This window comes from Chrysochloris asiatica, unplaced genomic scaffold (genome assembly GCF_000296735.1).
Source record: "Chrysochloris asiatica unplaced genomic scaffold, ChrAsi1.0 scaffold00132, whole genome shotgun sequence".
NCBI lineage: Eukaryota > Metazoa > Chordata > Mammalia > Afrosoricida > Chrysochloridae > Chrysochloris > Chrysochloris asiatica.
Window position 1 is genome coordinate 2,540,335 of NW_006408650.1, and position 20,122 is coordinate 2,560,456.

At 45.1% G+C, this 20,122-nt stretch overlaps 1 protein-coding gene across 1 annotated transcript in view; it reads right to left on the minus strand.

The window, feature by feature from the left end:
* Positions 1-2,509: 2,509 nt before the first annotated feature.
* Positions 2,510-20,122, minus strand: part of RNF213 (ring finger protein 213) — a 129,583-nt gene continuing 111,970 nt past the window's right edge. The window contains exons 56-67 of the mRNA XM_006869642.1: positions 18,135-18,315; positions 15,757-15,848; positions 14,878-15,129; positions 9,195-9,327; positions 8,766-8,849; positions 8,256-8,436; positions 7,830-8,031; positions 6,128-6,205; positions 5,283-5,477; positions 4,756-4,845; positions 4,493-4,668; positions 2,510-2,663 (exon numbers count right to left, since the gene is read on the minus strand). Of these exons, the coding sequence (XP_006869704.1) occupies positions 2,510-2,663; positions 4,493-4,668; positions 4,756-4,845; positions 5,283-5,477; positions 6,128-6,205; positions 7,830-8,031; positions 8,256-8,436; positions 8,766-8,849; positions 9,195-9,327; positions 14,878-15,129; positions 15,757-15,848; positions 18,135-18,315 (1,818 nt within the window). The remainder of the gene's footprint in view (positions 2,664-4,492; positions 4,669-4,755; positions 4,846-5,282; positions 5,478-6,127; positions 6,206-7,829; positions 8,032-8,255; positions 8,437-8,765; positions 8,850-9,194; positions 9,328-14,877; positions 15,130-15,756; positions 15,849-18,134; positions 18,316-20,122) is intronic.

The window sequence follows — 20,122 nt, forward strand, 5'->3', positions numbered from 1 at the left end:
GAGAAGAGTCTGGTCCCCGCCTGGAGGCCTACCTTGAATATCTGCACTATAGACTGGCCTCTGCAGGAACTTGACCTTTTGAGAAGAGCAAAATGCAGTTGTCCCTAGTGGTGGGTACTTCTTAACCTACTTGGGCTGCTTGCAGGTTATCGCTCACATAGGTGTATTTGCTTTCTCTGAGGAACTGTTTCCCTTGTCCCACTGATTCTTAGAGCTCTGCCATTCCCAGAGAAATCACTTCAGGCAGGACGAAAGCTGCTCCCCATCTGAGGCTGGCTGCAGGGAAGAGGTGCGAAGCTCTACTCAGAACTCCAGAGGAAAAGTTCACCACGTCACATTCTGAATACAGCTATTCAGCCTTGTCCTCTGCCTTGATGGGTATTTCCTTAGAAAATGAAACTGTCCCTAAAAGCCTAGTTGGTATGTATGTATCAAAATAAAAGCTTAGTACCCCCCCACCCTCAAAGATAAGGATTCTCTAACAGCAAACCTGAGTTTTATTAAAACAGGAAGACAATTATAACATTTACATTTGCATGTGATTAAGGCCAGTGTATTTTTATATAAACATGAAAATGCTAGATATTGACACTTAAGGCTTTGAAAGCATACAAAACAAGATATGCAAAATTTTAAATCCTTCATAGAAGTGTGGGGAAATTCCCAAACCTAACCCCCCACCCCCAAGAAAAGTCTTCACAGCACAGATTGCCACCTAGCTCCTGCCTGCTAAGGTGTGTCACAGTGAGAAACTGCACCAGAGCAGCAGTCTGAAGCCACCAGGGTGTAAGCTGCCACCTGATGGTTTGGTCCCCATTTGGAGATATCAGAGGAGTCCCAAGTACAAGTATTTGTTGTTGCTAAGTGCCGTCGAGTTGGTTCTGACCCACAGCGACCCTGTATAGGTTTTCCAAGGAGCAGCTGGTGACCTTGAACCACCGACCTTGCAGTTTAAACTGACTTTGCGTCCAGCGCATTAACCCACAGCGGCCCACCAGGACACAAGTGCAAATAGAAGAATTAAACTTTCCCTCCCACAGACTGCACAATCCAGGATGCGTGTGTCTGTGGGCAGTGTGGTCTCTGCATTGCCTCAAAAGAGAAACATCCATGGAATACTTTATGCAAGCGCACAGTGTATCGAATTACAACCACTGTGTGCTCTTCATCCAGGACCGTGAAGAGAATCTGAAAATAATGCAAACAGTACAGTCCCTTCTTCAGCTTCCTCTAGTGGTACACTAGGGCTCCGGGAGGGCATTCTCCACCAGGAGTCTGTGGTGGCGGAGCGCTCATGCCATGGGCCCAATGTCGGGCGGATTCAGTAGCTCTTTCAGGAGGTATAGTCAGGGCATTTGCCACAAGCTTGTAAACAGTTACTGCCTTAATGTCAGTGCAAATGGGTGTGAGTTACCTAGGAGGAGGAGCCGCTCCAGAGCAGTCTTAAGTATCAGAGTAGATGTAGGAAAAAAAAAAGAGACCCTTCACATGAGGGGAACAGCACACAGTCAGGGCGAGCTGATGAGGCCCTCCCTACCTGGCTTTGTACCCTCTTGGAGACTCAGTTGGTATTCCTTGGCTGAGACTGAACCAAAGGACCAGATATGCATGTACTCAGGGAAATCTAGATTACATTCAATCTACATGTTTATATGGCACAGTGCTAGAAGATGCAAAATTCCCCACAAAAATGCCAGAACTACATCTTTGATCTAAGTTACATCAATAACCTTTCATTTAGAATTTCCAAAGATGAAAACTGGGTGGCTATCTGCCATCAGTCCAGTCCCTCATTTTACAGATGAGGAAACTGGGGCCTAGAATGTGGCCCGGACTCCTAGTACAGTGCTCTTCATGTAAAAGGAACTTGGCTCTTATCCTTGAAATTTGGCAGTGATTCCTTGTGGGGCCTGGGTCAGGTTTTAGTGGTTTGGTTTAAGGCACTCAGAAAACACTCTTAATTTCTCTTATATTTGGAGACGACAGAAATGAGTCTGGCACACTTAGTCACATCATCTTCAAACCCCAGAAATGTGGGTCCAACATTTTCTTCTGTGAGTTCTGAGTAATCAGAAAATTTAACCCGTCAGTTTTCCCCTCCCTCTGACTATGTAGTAGTCTCAGGAGGGAGGAACCTAGCGGCTGGGTCTGTGCTAACTCGGTCGCTTGCTGGGTATTAGTGTTTAAAGGTGAGATGCTACTTTGTTCTCTTCCCTGGAATGTAAAGCCCAGTGGTTTATTTCCCAAGTCAGGTAAATCATCACTCCTCACCTCCCCAAGAATACTATTTGTAACACGATGAGAAAGCTTTGGAATATACCCATTCTTGAAACAGTTCCGTCACAAAAAGCTGGAAGCTCACACAGCACCTCTTGGCCTTGAAGGTAGTTGTGAATAAGCACTCGGAGGGGCAGTCTGACAGTCCTGGATGGAATCCAGTCCGTGTGAAGAGGGAGAAGGGTCTTCTCACACCAGGTCTCATCCAAAGGCAGTGCTGACGAAGCTGCTTCTATCTCCTGTGTCGGGCCTGCTTCAGCTCAGCCGCCTTGGTCCACACACAAATGCAGTTGGAGAGCAGGATGTCTTCTGGGAACTGGGATTCCATTTCCAGAAGAACGTCACTCTCTTTAGTTTCCATGTAACTTACCAGAGTGTCTCTCAGGCTGAAAAGCAAAGAACAAGAGACAGCATAGCAGTTAACATAGGTTCCCAAGTAACATAAGAAAGCCAGTCAGTTGCCACTTGTTCTGGTCATCAACAGAACCAAGTGTTCACTAAGGGTCAGGTTAAGGACTCTCAACCATTGAATTACTGAGCTGGACCTAGCTCCTGGGTTCAAGGCTCCTTGCACTTAGCAGCTACTTCCCACGGTGCAGTACACAGACACTCCAGAGCTCCATGGTGTTGGTGTGGATAAACTGTATATTAAAACAAGAATTCCTGGGTGGAGCAAACAGTTAGCATGCTCAGCTGCTAACCCAGAGTTTGGCGGTGCACCAAGCAGCACCTTGGAATAACAGCCGATAGAAGAGAAGTCAACAAAATAGAAAAAGATCTTTTACCAAAAAACCAACCATTGAAAACACTATGGAGTACAGTCCTATGACACACGTGGGATTATCAAGTGTTAGATTTAAGAGACCAAAGCCTCACAATTGCAGGGGAAAGCTTCTGTTCCATGTCATGTTTCATGTCAAAACCAACCATAAATCCTCTACGAAAGAAAGGTTCTCTCCACTCAAAGAATGTAAGCGTTCATAGGGATATATATACACACACACACACACACATACACACACATACATACACACACATACACACACATACACATACACACATACACATACACGCACATACACACATACACATACACGCACATACAAACACATACACACACATACGCACATACACACACATACACACATACACGCACATACATATACACACATACATACACATACACACATACACATACACACAGACACACACATACACACACACATACACATACACGCACATACACACACATACACACACATACATACGCACATACACACACATATACACACACATACACACATACATACACATAACACATACACACACATATACACACATACATACACACACATACACACACACATACACATAGCATAATGGAGAAAACAGCACATATGAAATGGATTGGTGAGAAAAATGACATTGGGTATCTATTTAGAAAAAGTACAGTAGAAGTAAATCGTTACTTCACAGCACAGACAAAAATAAACTGATTAACAAAACATGTGTACTATAGAAGGTTAAAAAAAAGGTATGGGAGGATATTTTATAACCTTGGAACAAGGTAGGCCCTTACAAGTATATCTTCCCATGGAGTTTTTATAGGGAAATTCTGTCAGATTTGACTAACATTTGTAATGCATGATTGATAAAAGAGAAATCTCTTAGCTATATAAAGAGCTCATGCAAATCATTAAGAAAAAGACAAACAGCCCAAAGAAAAAATAACCAAAGGTTATCAAAGAAGTAATTCAGAAGAAGATAGGAAATTGACTAACAAATGTAAAAATATGCTTAACCTCACTAGTAAATCAGAGAATACAAGCGAAAACATCAGACAAAAATGCAAAAGATGGATAATATCAGGTACTGCACATTCTCCGATGGTTTCTACACTGGTACATATACTGTTTCCTATAAAATTTCATTTGCAACTCTGTCTGACATCATAAGTCTGCTCGTTATACTGAAAAGATTGTTGATGTTGTTTTCGTACATGCTGTTAGTTGGTTCTGAGTCACGGCAACCATGTATAGGGTTTCCTAGGCTTTTAAGCAGAAAGCTTATCTTTCTCACATAGAATAAGAATACAGACTCTTGTAATTATTAAAAACATCCAACCCAATAGAGATTAAAGCCCCAGAAGGCGTGTCGTGCAGTAAATGGAGAACTTCTCACGTCTATGGAAGACCACAGGGTCTCAAGGCCTCACCTCCACACAGGGAAGAAACTCTCCTCCTGGGGGCTCTTTAGTTTGAGGATCATCATTTCATGAAGCTCCAGCAAGAAGGCATCTAGGTCAGTCTGATGAAGGAAGGTGTTGAGGAGTTGTGCATCTTTGGGGCTGAGATCCACTTTGTACTTGGAACTGATTTCCCTAAATGGATCCTAGAAGGAAATATGGAGATGTAGGAGCAGAAGCTGGGGAGGAGAGCCACCGCATGCTGTCCCAGTGGAGGGAGAGAGGGGACTTACTTTTCCCAGTCGCAGAAGCTGCTCGCACTTATGCGCAGAGAGGAACCGCCACAGGGCAATGACGTGCTTTAGCTGACATCTTTTTAAGGCCTGAAAGAGGAGCAGAACCCTGAGAAGCAGAAGGGCTCATCCCCGTGGGCCACAGGCCTGGCTGCTCTTCCACATGCTACCTTCTAATCCCCATTCTGCTGTACCCATGCCTCTTCCCTCCTGGCGCCATGCTGACTCCATTCACCGGCCTCAGTGCAATCGCCTCTAAAAAGCTCTCCCCTGCTGCAGCCTCTGAGTCCTCAAGCATGGGCTAGTGTCCCCAGTCCCATCTGGGAGCACTGTCCTGTCTGCTAGCATTCCCAGCACATCCCTACCTGGGCCATGCAGGGTGCATCCTGTCTACCTGGGGACTGACAGGACCAGGGGCTGTCCTTGTCCCTCTCCTTCTTAGGGTGTCTAGCCTGAATGGCAGGATTCCTAGAAAGATGTGGGGGTACTGAATCCCTCTGGTGAAAACCTTTTCATGCAAGACCCACCTTGAAAACAGGACTTGTCTGATCACCCATTCGCAGGGTGTCGTGAATATACACATTCAAGGGTACATCTGGGTCACCACCAGCTGTGCTCAGAAAGCCCAAGGTGACTTCTATGATAGACAGAGCTTCACAGGCGTCGCTGAAGGACTGCAGCTGTCCACTGAGGGTGCTGAGGGCTGAGTGGGGGAGAGTGCACTAGGGGAACAAAAGCAGGACAGGCCCGTGGGTTGGGGTTCTGGTTTATTGCTACCTGGTAAAAGAGCTTCCAGACTTCACTGCCCCAGTCCAGAAGATGAGACAAAAGCCCCAACACATAATAACAGTTATTATTTTTCGGTTACGGAGTGATCTCATAGTCCAGATATCTGGAGAATTAGATATGAACCCATTTAATCCTCATAATGGCCTTGTGTGGTGCTGTGGGGTTAGTGCACCAGACTGCAAAGCCGTTTGAACTGCAAAGTTAGTGGTTCAAGCTCACCAGTTGCTTTTTGGAAACCCTATACAAGGTTGCTATGAGTTGGCACTTAACAACAACAATAATGGCTGTGTGTGTGTGTGTGTGTGTGTTTAGCTAAACAGAGGGTGAGCAAGAAGATATGAATAGTAGTAAGTTTTCTGGTTCTTAAACTAACTCATGACTAAGAAACTAACGCCACTAGACTAAAATCCAGTCATATTCAACAAGAAAATGTTTGCAAAGACCACTGGGCCAGGGCTAATAAGGCAGTCACTGCAATTCTTTGGGACTCCCATCACGTGCCTGGGCTGAGGTCAGAATGGCTTTATTATGGGGAAAGGCACTCTTCTAGACAAAAAGCGCCATACCCATTCATTCTGCTCACCTGTGGCATCTTGTTCCTGATGTCCATGAAGAGATGTTCATAGTTCCAGTCATGTCTGTATACCAGGGTGGGTATTCCCTGAAGTGAAAAAGAAACTTTATTTAGTAAAGTAAATCCATGCTGGAGATTTTCCTGGATGACAAACAGAACTCATTTGTAGCGCCATAGTAGTCCGTACTAGTCAGAGTATTACCCTATGTCGCCTACCCTACATTCCATGAAAACAACACTACAAGAAACCTAGCCTGCCAGCATAAACCAGGCAGATACTGGCAGGTAGAAAACTAGCCCAAGGACACAGGACTTTCAAGGAGAATGGTATGGAGGCTAGCTCATTCACTCACGCTCTCAACTACTACTGAGTCCACACCGTCCGCAAAGCAGCCACTCAGCTAGAGGACAGGTGATCAGAATGCATGAAGCCAGCCTTGGGCTCCAACAATTTCAGGCATCGGGAGAGACAACACCCACATAAAACAGAACTGTGTGGCTCTTGAAGGCACAAGCACAGTCCAGGGCAAAGAACAGACAAGAAAGGGATAGTGTGTGTCAGTGGAGGGGTACACATCACATCGAGGGCTTCCTTGGGGGGTAGGGCAGCACCGAGAGGTGGGCTGGACGGGCTGGGCCAAGGCTATCAGTCTTTCATGAAGCCAGGCTCAGGTCATGGATGCCATCATCCTGTATGCAGGGGACACACTGCAGGGCAGAGGGGTGAACTACAGCACTGGTTGTAGTGATTCGGGAGGGACACAGAAGATACCCGCCAGGACCCAATGGCTGGCTGTGTGGAGGCTAAAGATGGCTGTGAGCTTAGTCTTGGTTAGTTGGTACAGCCATTCGCTGGGGTAGGAAGACCTAGATGATGAATCCAGTATGATTTGAGACGTATCTGGGGAAATGAGGTACAGGTACTGATGCAGAAGAAAGCTCTGGCAAGCCATCCAGCGCAGTGAACCACGTGAGAGTAGTGGTCATGGACCTGTGGGTGTGAAGGAGATGACCTGGAAAATCACTCTGGGCAACAAACCTCACGCTGGTCTCACTTGGAAAATGCTGCGATAGAAGCGACAGTAAATGGACACAATTAGTCCAGTGGACACAATTAGTCCAGTGGACACAGTAAACGTCAGCCTCCATGCCCCTGAGACCAGAAGAACTAGACAGCCCCCAGCTACCACTTCTTAAAGGGTAACTGCTCTTAAAGGGGTCACATTGGAAGGTCTGGAATAGTATGAGAAGAATTGTAGAACCAACCACAAAATTTTACAAAACAGACCAGGCTTACTGGTCAGATTGAGACTGGTGGGACTCTGAAGACTATGGCACTTGGTCATCCTTCAGGTCTGCATTCATAGAATTCACCCCTGCTACTTAACATTCAGCAAACAAGAGGCCAGTCTGAAAGGGCACAATAACGCTAGAGAGGTGTACACTCCTTAAAATGTATTTGATTCAAAAGGGCAGCATTTACCAAAGGACGAAGTTCAGAAGGGACGGAAATCAGCAATGCTGGGACAAAGCGCGATAAGTGATGTCCTATTGTGTGGCCTACAATCAATGACGTGAAACAAAATCTAGGAACTGTGGAATGGAAAACCAATCCTCTCTGTAAACCTTCACCCAATTCATAATCAAAGGTTTTTCAATAGGAAAAAAGAAGAAACTGCTGTGATGGAAGACACACGATGGGCAGCTGTACCTTGAGGGTCAGTCTGGGCTTGCCCTGGAGGAATCGGCTGGTGATCTGCCTCTGGATCTTCTCCAGGTCGAACTCCTGCAGGGCTTCGCCACCTTGCTCAACTCTGTACTGGCAGTTGGAGAGAATCAGGGGCATCAAGTCCCGCTCGGTTTCGTAGCTGATGACATGCAGGTCGGTGACCTCAGAGGCATCGATGGAGTAGCTGAGGGACATAAAGACACAGCCCTGGGTCCAGAACATTGCAAACTTGCCTTAGGCCTCTAGGTGACCCCAAGTCAGGTGCTAGTTCATGCTCTTGATACGTGAGTCTGGGGACCCTAAGGGGCATAGCTGTGGGGCTTAAGCTTGGCTGTGTCTGCCCTAGTGATCCTAGGGACCATAGAAATGACTTTCTGGGCCGGGCTTCCTATTGGCTTGTGTACTCACCTGTCACTTTCCTTTGAGAACTTTTCCACAGTGTAGACCATTTCATTGTGGAGCTTAATCAAGTAGCTGACTAAGGCAGTGGAGCAGAGGCCCCGTCCCCGGCGACGTGGCAGGATGACCTCAAAGCCAGTGTCCAGATCCAAGTCAGTGCTGCAGTAGTCCTTCGGAAGCTTGATTTCACCTTGAAACAACAGGTCATTCTTCAACAGACATGCATTCAGCTCCACACAGAGGCTTTCACGTCAAGGTGAGGGAGCCTGTTCCAGCAAGTAAGAGAGGACTATGTCTGTCACCGCTACCAAACCCAGTGGGGCTGCCTCCCATTTCTCTTATATGCTGACAGGTTCCCAGCTTGTGTGTGAGTGGAGATGACAGGTTACTTCAGTTATCTCAGACATCTCCATCAACAGACTCATAGAGCATGGAGCCTTCCACCAGGGATAGGCCAAGGAGAGCATGTTCAGAGCACTCTGTCACGTTATGGCTTTAAAGGGGACTGACGACACTTACCATTGGTCTCAAGTGATCTCCTCAGCTTGTTCCACGTTGACAGAAAGATAGTGATTCTGTTGTGAAACACCTGCTTCAACCCATCTGAGTGAGAAAAACCACATTTCAGAAACCACTCCCATCTAGGTCACATCGGTAATGACATGTCCTTGGAAAGAAACAGCTTTTCACCTTCATGGAATTGCCCCACATTGTAAATGCGATTTTAACACAAAAGTTGAGCTTGAGTGACTGAAGTACTGTGCAGCTGCGGGATAATCAATACTGTGTTTGGGGGCCTCCTGGAACCCCCCCCCCCACACACACACCCTCCGCCTCTTGCTGAAAGCCGAGGATGCAGAGCGCCCTGGCTACCCATCCTGCTTGGAGGGTCCTCTTCAGCCACACAACAACGGAGCATCCTGATCTCTTATCAGAGCCGAGTCATACCTGAATTGTGACTGTCAATAAAACTCCTGAGGGATTCGAATTCAACTTCGGGAACATTCTGGAATCGCTTCACTAGGTTCCTTTGCAGGTTCAGGATCTCCGGCAAGAATCTCACCAGCCTCAGCTCTGCTTCCTGGGGAAGGGAATGTGACCCAGTGACAATGTGTGCACCTAGAAAATGATACTGCGGAAACATCTTTGGGGGCTGACTTGACTTTTCTTGGCAATATACTCTGGTCCCAGTGCCTTTTGATAGGATGATACATCACAGAGCTTGAAAACAGGGGAAATTTTTTTACTTCTCTAGGAAATGTCTACTGACTGCTTGCAAAGTGTAGGAGCAGAGCTGAGTGCCTGACCTCGTGAAGCTCGCTCCTCCATGTGCTTGTGGACTGCAGACTGAGTTAGGTATGGAGAGAAACTGCTGAAAGCAAAGGGTCAAAGGTCTATGCAGTGGTGGCTGGCATTCTTTCTGGATGCTGTCTTAAAGACCTATGATCTTCAGTTAATGAAACTGCACAGTAGTGCCACCACTTGTCTGTCTGTCACTTTGTCGTAGTGTGGCGGTTTGCATTTGCTGTGATTCTGGAAGCTATGCCACCAGTGTTTTAAATATCAGGGTCACCCATGGTGGACAGGTTTCGGCTGAACTTCCAGAGGAAGACAGACTAGGAAGAAATAGAGACAGACTACTTCTGAATGTTTAGCCACTGAAAAACCTTATGAATGACTAGCTGTAGAACACTGTCACATAGCACCAGAATATTAAATATTGAAACATGATGAAGAGCACCAGAATATTGTCAGGTGTAGTGCTGGAAGATGACCCCTCAAATTGGAAGGCACTCAAAATACGACAGGGGAAGAGCTGCCTCCTCCAAGTAGAGTTGACCGTGATGACACAAATGAAGTAGAACTTTCAGGACCTTCATTTACTGATGAGGCACAACTCAAATTGAGGAGAAACAGCTGTAAATATCCATTAATACTTGTAACATGGAATGTATAAACACTGATTAAACCTAGCTCAAATGGACTGGTATTGGCCATTTTAAAATCTGATAGTCACATGGTTTATTATGCCAGAAACGACAAATTGAAGGGGAATGGCGTCACATTCATCATCAAAAAGAGCATCTCAAGACCGAAAAGGAAAATGCTGTCTGTGAAAGGATACTATTCATCCACCTACAAGGAAGACCAGCTAATACAACTACTATTTAAATGTATGCACCAACCACTAAAGCCAGTGATGATGAAACTGAAGAATTCTACCAACTTCTTCAGTCTGAAATTGATCAACCACGCACTCAAGATGCATCGAATAATTATTGGCGATTGAACTGCAAAGGTTGGAAACAAAGAGGAAGGATCAGTAGTTGGAAAACATGGCCTTGGTGACAGAAATGATGCTGAAGATTGCATGATAGAATTTTGCAAGACCAATGATTTCTTCATTGCAAAAATTTTAAACAACATAAAAGACGATTATACATATTGACTTCACCAGGTGGAATACACAGAAATCAGATTCACTACATCTTTGCGATGAGACGGAGGAGAAGCTCAGTATCATCAGTCAAAACAAGGTTAGGGGGAGACTGTGGAACAGACCATCAATCACTCACATGCAAGTTCAAGCTGAAGAAAATTAAAACAAGTCCACAAGAGCCAAAGTATGACCTTGAACATATCCCACTTGAATCTAGAGATCATCTCAAGAACAGATTTGATGAATTAGACACTAAAGATCAAAGACCAGAAGAGCTGTGGGATGACATCTAGACACCATACAGGAAGAAAGCAAAAAAGTCATTAACAAAACCAGAAAGAAGGAAAAGACCACAAAATGGAGAGACTATGAAACTTCCTCTCCAGCATAGAGATGCTGAAGTAAATGGAAGAAGTGAAGAGGTACAAGAGCTGAACAGGTCATTTCAAAAGGCAGCTCGAGAAGACAAAGTCAAATATTCTAATGAAATAGGCAGAGACCTGGAATTAACAAAACGTAAAGGGAAGAACATGCTCAACATTTTTCAATCAGAGGAAACTGAAAAAAAATTCAAGGCCTGACTTGCAAAATGGAAGGATTCTCCAGGCAAAATGGAGTCTTGGTGTGGAACTGTGGGTTAATGTACTCGGCCATAAAGTCAGTTTGAACTGCAAGGTTGGCAGTTCAAGCTCACTAGCCACTCCCTGGAAACCCTATACAGGGTCACTATGAGTCAGAACTGACTTGATGGCATTTAACAACAAGCAAAATACTGAACGATGCAGAAAGCATAGAAAGATGATGAAAGAAAGACACAGAGTCACTGTATCAAAAAGAAATGGTCGGTATTGAGTCATTTCAACAGGTAGCATATGGTCAAGAGTCAATGATACTGAAGGAAGAGGTTCAAGGTGCACTGAAGGCATCAGCAAAGAACAAGGCTCTGGGAATTGATGGAAGACAAATGGAAATCTTTCAACAAACTGATGCAGCACCGGAGGCACTCACTCATCTATGCCAAGACATTTGGAAGACAGCTACTTGACCAACTGATTGGAAGAGATTCATATGTGCCCATTCCAAAGACAGGTGATCCAATGGAATGCGGAAATCATTGGAAAATATCATCAATATTGCATGCAAGTAAAATTATGCTAAAGATAATTTAAAAATAGCTGCAACAGTACACTGACAGAGAACTGCCAGAGGTTCAGTTGCAATGAGGGACATCATTGCTAATGTCTAATGGATCTTGGCTGAACGTAGAGAATATCAGAAAGATGTTTACCTGTGCTTTATTGACTATAAAAGGCTTTCAATTGTGTGGATCATGACAAGCTATGGACAACATTGCTGAGAATGAGTATTCTGGAATGCTTAATTGTGCTCATGAGAAACCTATACACAGACCAAGAGGCAGGTGTTCTAACAGAACAATGGTACACTGAGTGGTTTAAAACTAGGGAAGGTGTGTGCCCAAGTCTTATTCTTTCACCATATGTAATTAATCTGTATGCTGAGCAAATAATGAAAGACTCTGGATGATATGCAGAAAAATGTGGCATCAGGATTTGAAGAAGACTCATTAACTACTTCTGATATGCAGATGATACAACCTTGCTTGCTGAAAGCAGAGGACGTAAAATACTTATTAATGAAGATCAAAGACCACAGCTTTCAGTATGAGTTACACTTTAATGTAAAGGAAATAAAAGTCCCCACCATTGGACCAATAAATAACATCAAGATAAATGGAGAAAAGATTGAAGTTGTCAATGACTTCATTTTGCTTGAATCACCCATCAACATTTGTGGAAGCAGCAGTCAAGAAATCAATCAATGTACTGCATTAGACAAATCTGCTGCACAACACCTCTTTAAAGTGTTCATGACATCTTTGTTTTGGGTTTGAGGACTAAGGTGTGCCTTACCTAAACCACCACAGTATTTTCAATAACCTCATATGCATGTGAAAGTTGCATAATTAACAAAGAAGAATTGATGCACCTGAGTAATGGTGTTGGAGGGGATTATTAAAAGTACCACGGACTGCCTAAAGAACAAACCAATTTGTGTTGGAACAAGTACAGCCAGAATGCTCCTTAGAAGCCAAGATGGCCAGACTCTCTCTCATACTTTAGACATGTTGTCAGGAGGGACCAGTCCCTGGAGGTAAGGTGGAGGGTCCGTGAAAAAGAGGAAGACCCCCAACGAGATGGACTGGCACAGTGGCAGCAGCAATGGGCTCATTCATAGCAATGAAAGTGAGGTGGGCACAGAATTGGGTAGTGTTTTGTTCTGTTGTAAATAAGGTCACTATGAGTCGGTACTGACTTGATGGCACGTAACAAGAACGAGTCCTGGTGTGGCGCTGTGGGTTAATGCGCCAGACTGCAAAGCCTTCTGAACTATAAGGTCGGCAGTTCAAGCTCACCAGGTGCTCCTCGGAAACCCTATAGAGGGTCGCTATGGGTCGGAACCAACTCGACAGCAGTAGCAACAACAACAACACTAATGAGCGAATTGGTGAGAAATCACGACACTAACACTAATGAGCACATTGGTGAGATATCACGACACTAATACTAGTGAGCGCGTTGGTGAGATATCACGACACTAATACTAGTGAGCGAATTGGTGAGATATCACGACACTAACACTAATGAGCGAATTGGTGAGAAATCACGACACTAACACTGATGAGCACATTGGTGAGAAATCACGACACTAACACTAATGAGCACGTTGGTGAGATATCACGACACTAGTGAGCACGTTGGTGAGATATCACGACACTAACACTAATGAGCGAATTGGTGAGAAATCACGACACTAATACTAGTGAGCACGTTGGTGAGATATCACGACACTAATACTAGTGAGCGAATTGGTGAGATATCACAACACTAACACTAGTGAGCACATTGGTGAGATATCACGACACTAATACTAACGAGCGAATTGGTGAGAAATCACGACACTAATACTAGTGAGCGAATTGGTGAGATATCACAACACTAATGAGCGAATTGGTGAGAAATCACGACACTAACACTGATGAGCACGTTGGTGAGATATCACGACACTAACACTAGTGAGCGCATTGGTGAGAAATCACGACACTAACACTAATGAGCACATTGGTGAGATATCACGACACTAACACTAATGAGCACATTGGTGAGATATCACGACACTAATACTGATGAGCACGTTGGTGAGATATCACGACACTAGTGAGCACGTTGGTGAGAAATCACGACACTAACACTAGTGAGCGCGTAGGTGAGATATCACGACACTAATGAGTGAATTGGTGAGATATCACGACACTAATGAGCGAATTGGTGAGATATCACGACATTAATGAGCGCGTTGGTGAGAAATCACAACACTAATATGAAGTCTTGCCTAATGTGAATTCAGTTGCTTTACCTGACTGGGTGAAATTTCTGAATCATTTTAGTTCTTGCTAGACTGCAAATACTGGTCCATGGAGAGAAATTATTTAAAAATCATTCAAAAAGATCAACTAGATTAGTGCCAGTTCTAGTTCTAGCACAGAGTGCCGGTACATTTGACTACTCCCCAACGCTGCCACTGCCAAAACACACTCACGCTGTCTTCAGCCTACGCCTGCATGGGTTAGGAACAGGGAAGAGAGTTTGTCTGTCTGTCTGACTCAGTCTAGGCATTCTTGACTCCGCTGTTTACATTCAACCAGCACTGCTAGGTGACCATCCTTGCACACACTAGAGGGTCAGGGGAGATTCTGATGCTCTCATTTTTTACTGAGTTACTGGGAAGGGGGTTGTCTGGTCCTCAAGTTCACGCTGTTGTCACTCGCTCTTGAGTTGGCTCCGACCTCATGTAAAGCAGAAAGACACACTGCCCAGGGCTGTGCAGTGGATTGATTGTACTGCCTTACATCCTAGGTTATCACTCATTCCAACTTGATCTCAAGTTCATTTGTGATGCTGTGCTTCAAGCTTTCTGTCTAGTTGATGTGTGTGAGGATTTCTACTCTACCCTTCAGTCATCTGCTGTGTATGGTCTATTTCATTGAAGCCCTGAAGAGGTCTGTTAGATATTGTGTCTTTAGAAATGACACTAAACACGAGCCAGGGGGGCTTCAGGACCCCAGGGGAAATCAGCATGGAAACACAGGCTCACACAAAGAGCTAAACTTACCTTCTGTAGGAACTGCCAGAGGATGGGCACTGTTTCTCTGCCGTTTTTCTGCTCTACTATGTGCTGCAGGTGCTCAACTGTGATTCGTTTTCTACAGCTCCAGATCTTAGAGCAATGGACCACACTCTTCGGGGGCAGGTGGCACAGGAAGGTCCCTGGGTCACCATAGATGATCTTGGCTACAGGGTTGGAGCTGATACGTTCATCTTGGCTGATGAGGGTGTTGACAGTCAGGAGAGTTTGGTCTAGATGCTAGGTGAAGAACACAATACAGAATTACAGACGTGAGACATTACCATAAACACACGAAGCCAACAACTGACTTTACTGGCCTAATGAGGAGTCTGCGTACTCAATATAGCACTTAATCAAACATTCGCTTTTGTTACCTTTTATCTTACGACCAATGGCCCTCATTTGTAGGTTTCTGTCTCCTTGAATAGAATGAGACTCAGAAACCTGTATTTGATTCCCATTCATTACTGACTTCTATTTCCTGAGGTACTTAGTTACTCTCCAGTAACTTTCAGTGGCATTCTTGTCTAACAAAAGAGCAATTCATCTCTGAAGACCAATACATTTGTGACAGACATCTACATGACAGTCTGTTTCTCTCCCTCTGACTCTCACTTTTCTGTCATCGAAAGGAATGGAGCGAGAATTACTCCAGCAGTAATTCCTTACCCTGACTTCCCTATCACCTCAGGAAGGAAGAGGGCTTGGATAAAGCAGGAGTTTGGAGTGACTCTAGGCAGAAAACACCCAAATCAAAGGCTTTGGACAGCACTTCCAAAAGGCACTCTGGGCAAAGAGAGCTCTTGGGTGTCCGGAAAGTAGCCCCTTCCTTCAGCAAAGTCACAAAGTGGCATCAACACTCACCTCCAGTTCAGAGAGAATCATCATCTGGACCGTTTTTTCCCAGTTGTTTCTCATCACTTTGCTTGACAATTTTGCATCAAAATGTAGAAGCCCTACTAAGATAACGACACGAGGGGACACGAGATAAGGGTGAGAATGAAGCAATGCCCCTTCGGTGGGCTGGTCTTTCCTTATGAACCTCAGTATCTTGACATGATTTCTGCTGGTACCACCAACCTAATGATTTTTGTGAACAATTTCAATCTCTAAAATTCCCGCAGCCCGCATCACTGTAATCTTAGTCATTCTGAACAAATGGCAGGAAGGACTGGAATTAAAATGTACAGCGCAGGGCATGATGGTGGTCAGTGTCTGTTAGGCCAGCATGGCTGCACCGCTGAGCTGGTGCCGCAAACACTGCCGGCCCACTCCGAGGGCTCGGGCACTCGGTCAGCATGACATTGGGCAAGTTCTCTTAGTTTCAAGTCTCACCGGACGAGAGGCTGAAAATAAAACCAGATTTTGCTAAATGGAGACTAGGTACTGATGCTGGTTTCTGCCAAAGCAGCGACTGAATCGCTTTTGCTGTCGTGTGGCAGAACTCTTCACTGCTATTCTTGGTGTTGTATGTTGTCAGTTCATACCAAGGCTTTCAATCTGTGAGAGGAGAAAGCCTCGTCTTTCTCTTCCAGAGAAGCTGGTGGGCTTCAACCACCAATCCGTGGTTTGCAGTCTAGTGCTTTTCCTACGAGCCACCATGCTCCCATTTACTGCTATTACGATATTATTAAATAGCACTGTCATCACAGTGTCACTTTTGAAAGAAGAATTTGCAGACAGCAAAAAGAAAGGAAAAGCATTCTTAATTTCACCACTAAGAAAACCAAAAGCCAAACGCAGTGCCACTAGTTAGAGTCCCAGTGGGCCTCCTGGACAGAGCGGCGCTATCACATGGGTTAGAGTCCCAATGGGCCTCCTGGACAGAGCAGTGCTATCACATGGGTTAGAGTCCCAGTGGGCCTCCTGGACAGAGCGGCGCTATCACATGGGTTAGAGTCCCAGTGGGCCTCCTGGACAGAGCGGCGCAATCACATGGGTTCTGAGGCTGCGATCGTCATCCAAGTAGACTGCCATCTGTCTCCCGTGAGCTGACCACAGGCTTCACGCTACCAAGCTTTCAGAGGCAGCTGAGTTCTTAATTACCACGCCACGAGGACTTCTAAGACAACCCTTTATTAAGTTCTCTGACAGACATTTTCTCTCTGTGTGAGTTTAAAATTTTTAAATAGAAAATCTAGCTGAGTGACCATACTACTTCGTAGCCTGCTCTTTCTTTTCCTATACAAAATTACAGATGACACATGTGACTCCACAGCACACAACAACAACAACAAACATGTGAGGGCCTAGGATGGAGCTTCATGATAAGCACTGGGCTGCGAACCACAAGGTTGGTGGTTCAAACCCACCAACTGCTTCTCAGGAACCCTCTACAGGGTCACTATGAATCGGAACAGACTCCACAAAAAACATGTGAGGAAGACTGTGCTGACTCTATAGGGTAATTAATACTAATTACTATTAATCAAAAGGTCTGTGCTTAGAACTCACCAGCCCACCAGTGGAGAAAGAGGAGGCTTTCTGCTCCCATATTTATTTATAGCCTGGAAACCCTCAACATGGTCACTAGGAGTCAACACTGACTTAGTGACAACAGTAGTAATAAACACATGGGCACATCTACAATATATTTAGGGAAAATCAAAGGTACCCCAAACACAGGATAGATGTATGAAAACAACAGGTCCCCAAGTGATTATCAAACTATGGTCTCCTTAACTGTAGATGATTCTTTGACAACCTGTTTTGGATGATGTCTGTTCTCAGTGTCGTCATCATCTGCCAGTGAGTCAGCCCCAACTCATAGGGATCCCTCACACAATGGAATCGAACCTGTGTGATTCAGAGGACCTTCCTAGTTCCTCTTGTTCTAGAAGCTCTGCTGAAACCTATTCAGCATCATAGCGACACAGTCCTCAACTGACAGATGAGTGGCACTGTGTATGAGGTGTATTGGCCAGGCATCGAACCTGGGTCTTCTGTGAGAATTCTACTACTATGCCTGGTGTTCCGAATACAATAGGTAAGTTACCTATAGGGCTGATTTTGGAAATTCAAAAGTGCCCCCGCCCCACACTGTGTAAAGATGTTTGAACTCTGCAGGGCTCAGCTAGGCACACAGGGACAGAACAGAACAGAACAGCTTCCATCCTCAGGCCGTGAGGTTCCTCCTGCTTCGGCACTGGTTATGTCTCCTTCCACACGCCATCTCTCTGGAGACTCTCTGCAGCTGTAAAGCCAATCCCCTGCCTGCACAGCCCTTCGCCCCACATCCTTACACTGGTCAGAGCAGGCGTCCTGTTCTCTGAGGAGGCTGCGCAGGATCAGGTGCACCACATTGGCGATCTCGTCGGCACTCTTGCCCAGGGACTTTGTCAGCTGATTCAAGTCTCTCTGGATATGCTGTTGGAGAAATCTTTTGGGGTCCTCCACTGGAGGCTTAATGATGTTTGCTACAGCCTGTGGGAGCAGAGACATGTGGTAAAGACCTTATTTGTTGATGAGATGACAGTTCATTATTAGGACTGAATCATAAGATGAAGAGGTGTTCACAGAGTGATATATGTGATTCAAAACCCAATGACCAAAATCAGCCCTAAGAGTGGAACAAAGCAGTGCAACCTGAAAGTGACTGGCTTCTAGGGCATTAGAGTGAAGTGAGGATGCTCCAAGTCTGCAGAGGGCGTTCCTATCCTAGCTGGGGCGCACTCACAGGAAACACCATGTGTCTCTCTTTTCTAGAGCCACCAGGCCAATTTGGATGAACCACTTCTGGGTGTGGCCTTAAGGCACAGAGTTGTTCATTTCAATTGGACTGAATGTAACCGCATGAACAGTTCCTCCAGATTTGCCTTGACAACAGTGGGAAAACGAGTGTGTGTGAATTTTATATTGCTATGTAAAGGAGCTCTGGTAGCATAGTGGTTACAAATCAGGCTGTGAACCACAAGGTCAGCAGTTTGAAACTACCAGCTGTTCTGCGGGAGAAAGATAAGGCTTTCTGCTCCCGTAAAGATTTACAGCCTCAGAAACCCTGGGCAGGGTCGCTAAGAGTCGGAACCGACTCCACAACACATAACAACAACAATGTGAATTATTACTGCATTGTTGTTGTTGTTGTTACATGCCACTGAGTCAGTCCGACCCATAGTGACCCTGTATAGGGTTTCCGAGGAGTGTAATTTCCCTATATTGTGTTGTTGTTGTTGTTGTTAGATGCCATCAAGTTGGTGCTGACCCATAGCGACCTTATGCACAGCAAATCGAAACACTGCCCAATTCTGGGACAACCTCATAATTGTTGCCACGCTTGAGCCCACTGATGCTGCCACTTGGCCAGTCCATCTCGTTGGGGGGTCTTCCTCTTTTTCTCTGACCCTCCACCTTACCAATCATGATATCCTTCTTCAGCAACTCCTAACAATTATGTCCCAAGTATGAGAGACTAAGTTTGGCCATCTTGGCCTCCAAAGAGCACTCTGGCTGCACTTCTGACAACATGGATCTGTTAGTTCTTTTGGCAGCCCATGGCACTTTCAATATTCTCCTCCAACACCATAACTCAAAAGCATCAGTTCTTCTACAGTCTTCCTTATTCACTGTCCAGCTTTCGCATGCATGTGAGGTTATTGAAAATACCATGGCTTGTGTCAGGTGTACCTTAGTCCTCAAGCTGACATCTTTGCTCTTCAACACTTTAAAAAGGTCTTGTGCAGCAGATTTGCCTAATGTAATACATCGTCTGATTTCTTGGCTGCTGCTTCCGTGAGTGTTGATGGTTGATCCAAGAAGAATCATTAGGTGCCATCAAATTGATTCTGACTCATAGCAACTCCCTGTGACAGAGCAGCTGCATCCCCAAGATTTTCTAGAGCATCATCTTTATGGGATGAGAGTCCTGGTGTGGCACTGTAGGATAAGCACTGGACTCCACTAGGTTAGCGGTTCAAACCAATCAATTGCTCGTTGGAAACTATATGGGGTTGTTGAGTCAGAATCGACTCTATGGCATCTAACAATAACAATCCTTATGGGACAGATCACTAGGTCTTTGTCCTGAGGAATCACTAAATGGGTTTAAATTCCAACCTTCCTGTTAGCAGCCAAGTACTTCACAGCTGCACCACCAGGGCTCCTTCTTTGTGGAGAAGGTAACAAAAACCCTTATAAAGCAGTAAGGATTTTTCAAGCCAAAACAACTCACTCTGAGAAAACTAAACTGGTCATTCTGTTGTGAATCCACCCACAGGTGGCACTACCACGTTAT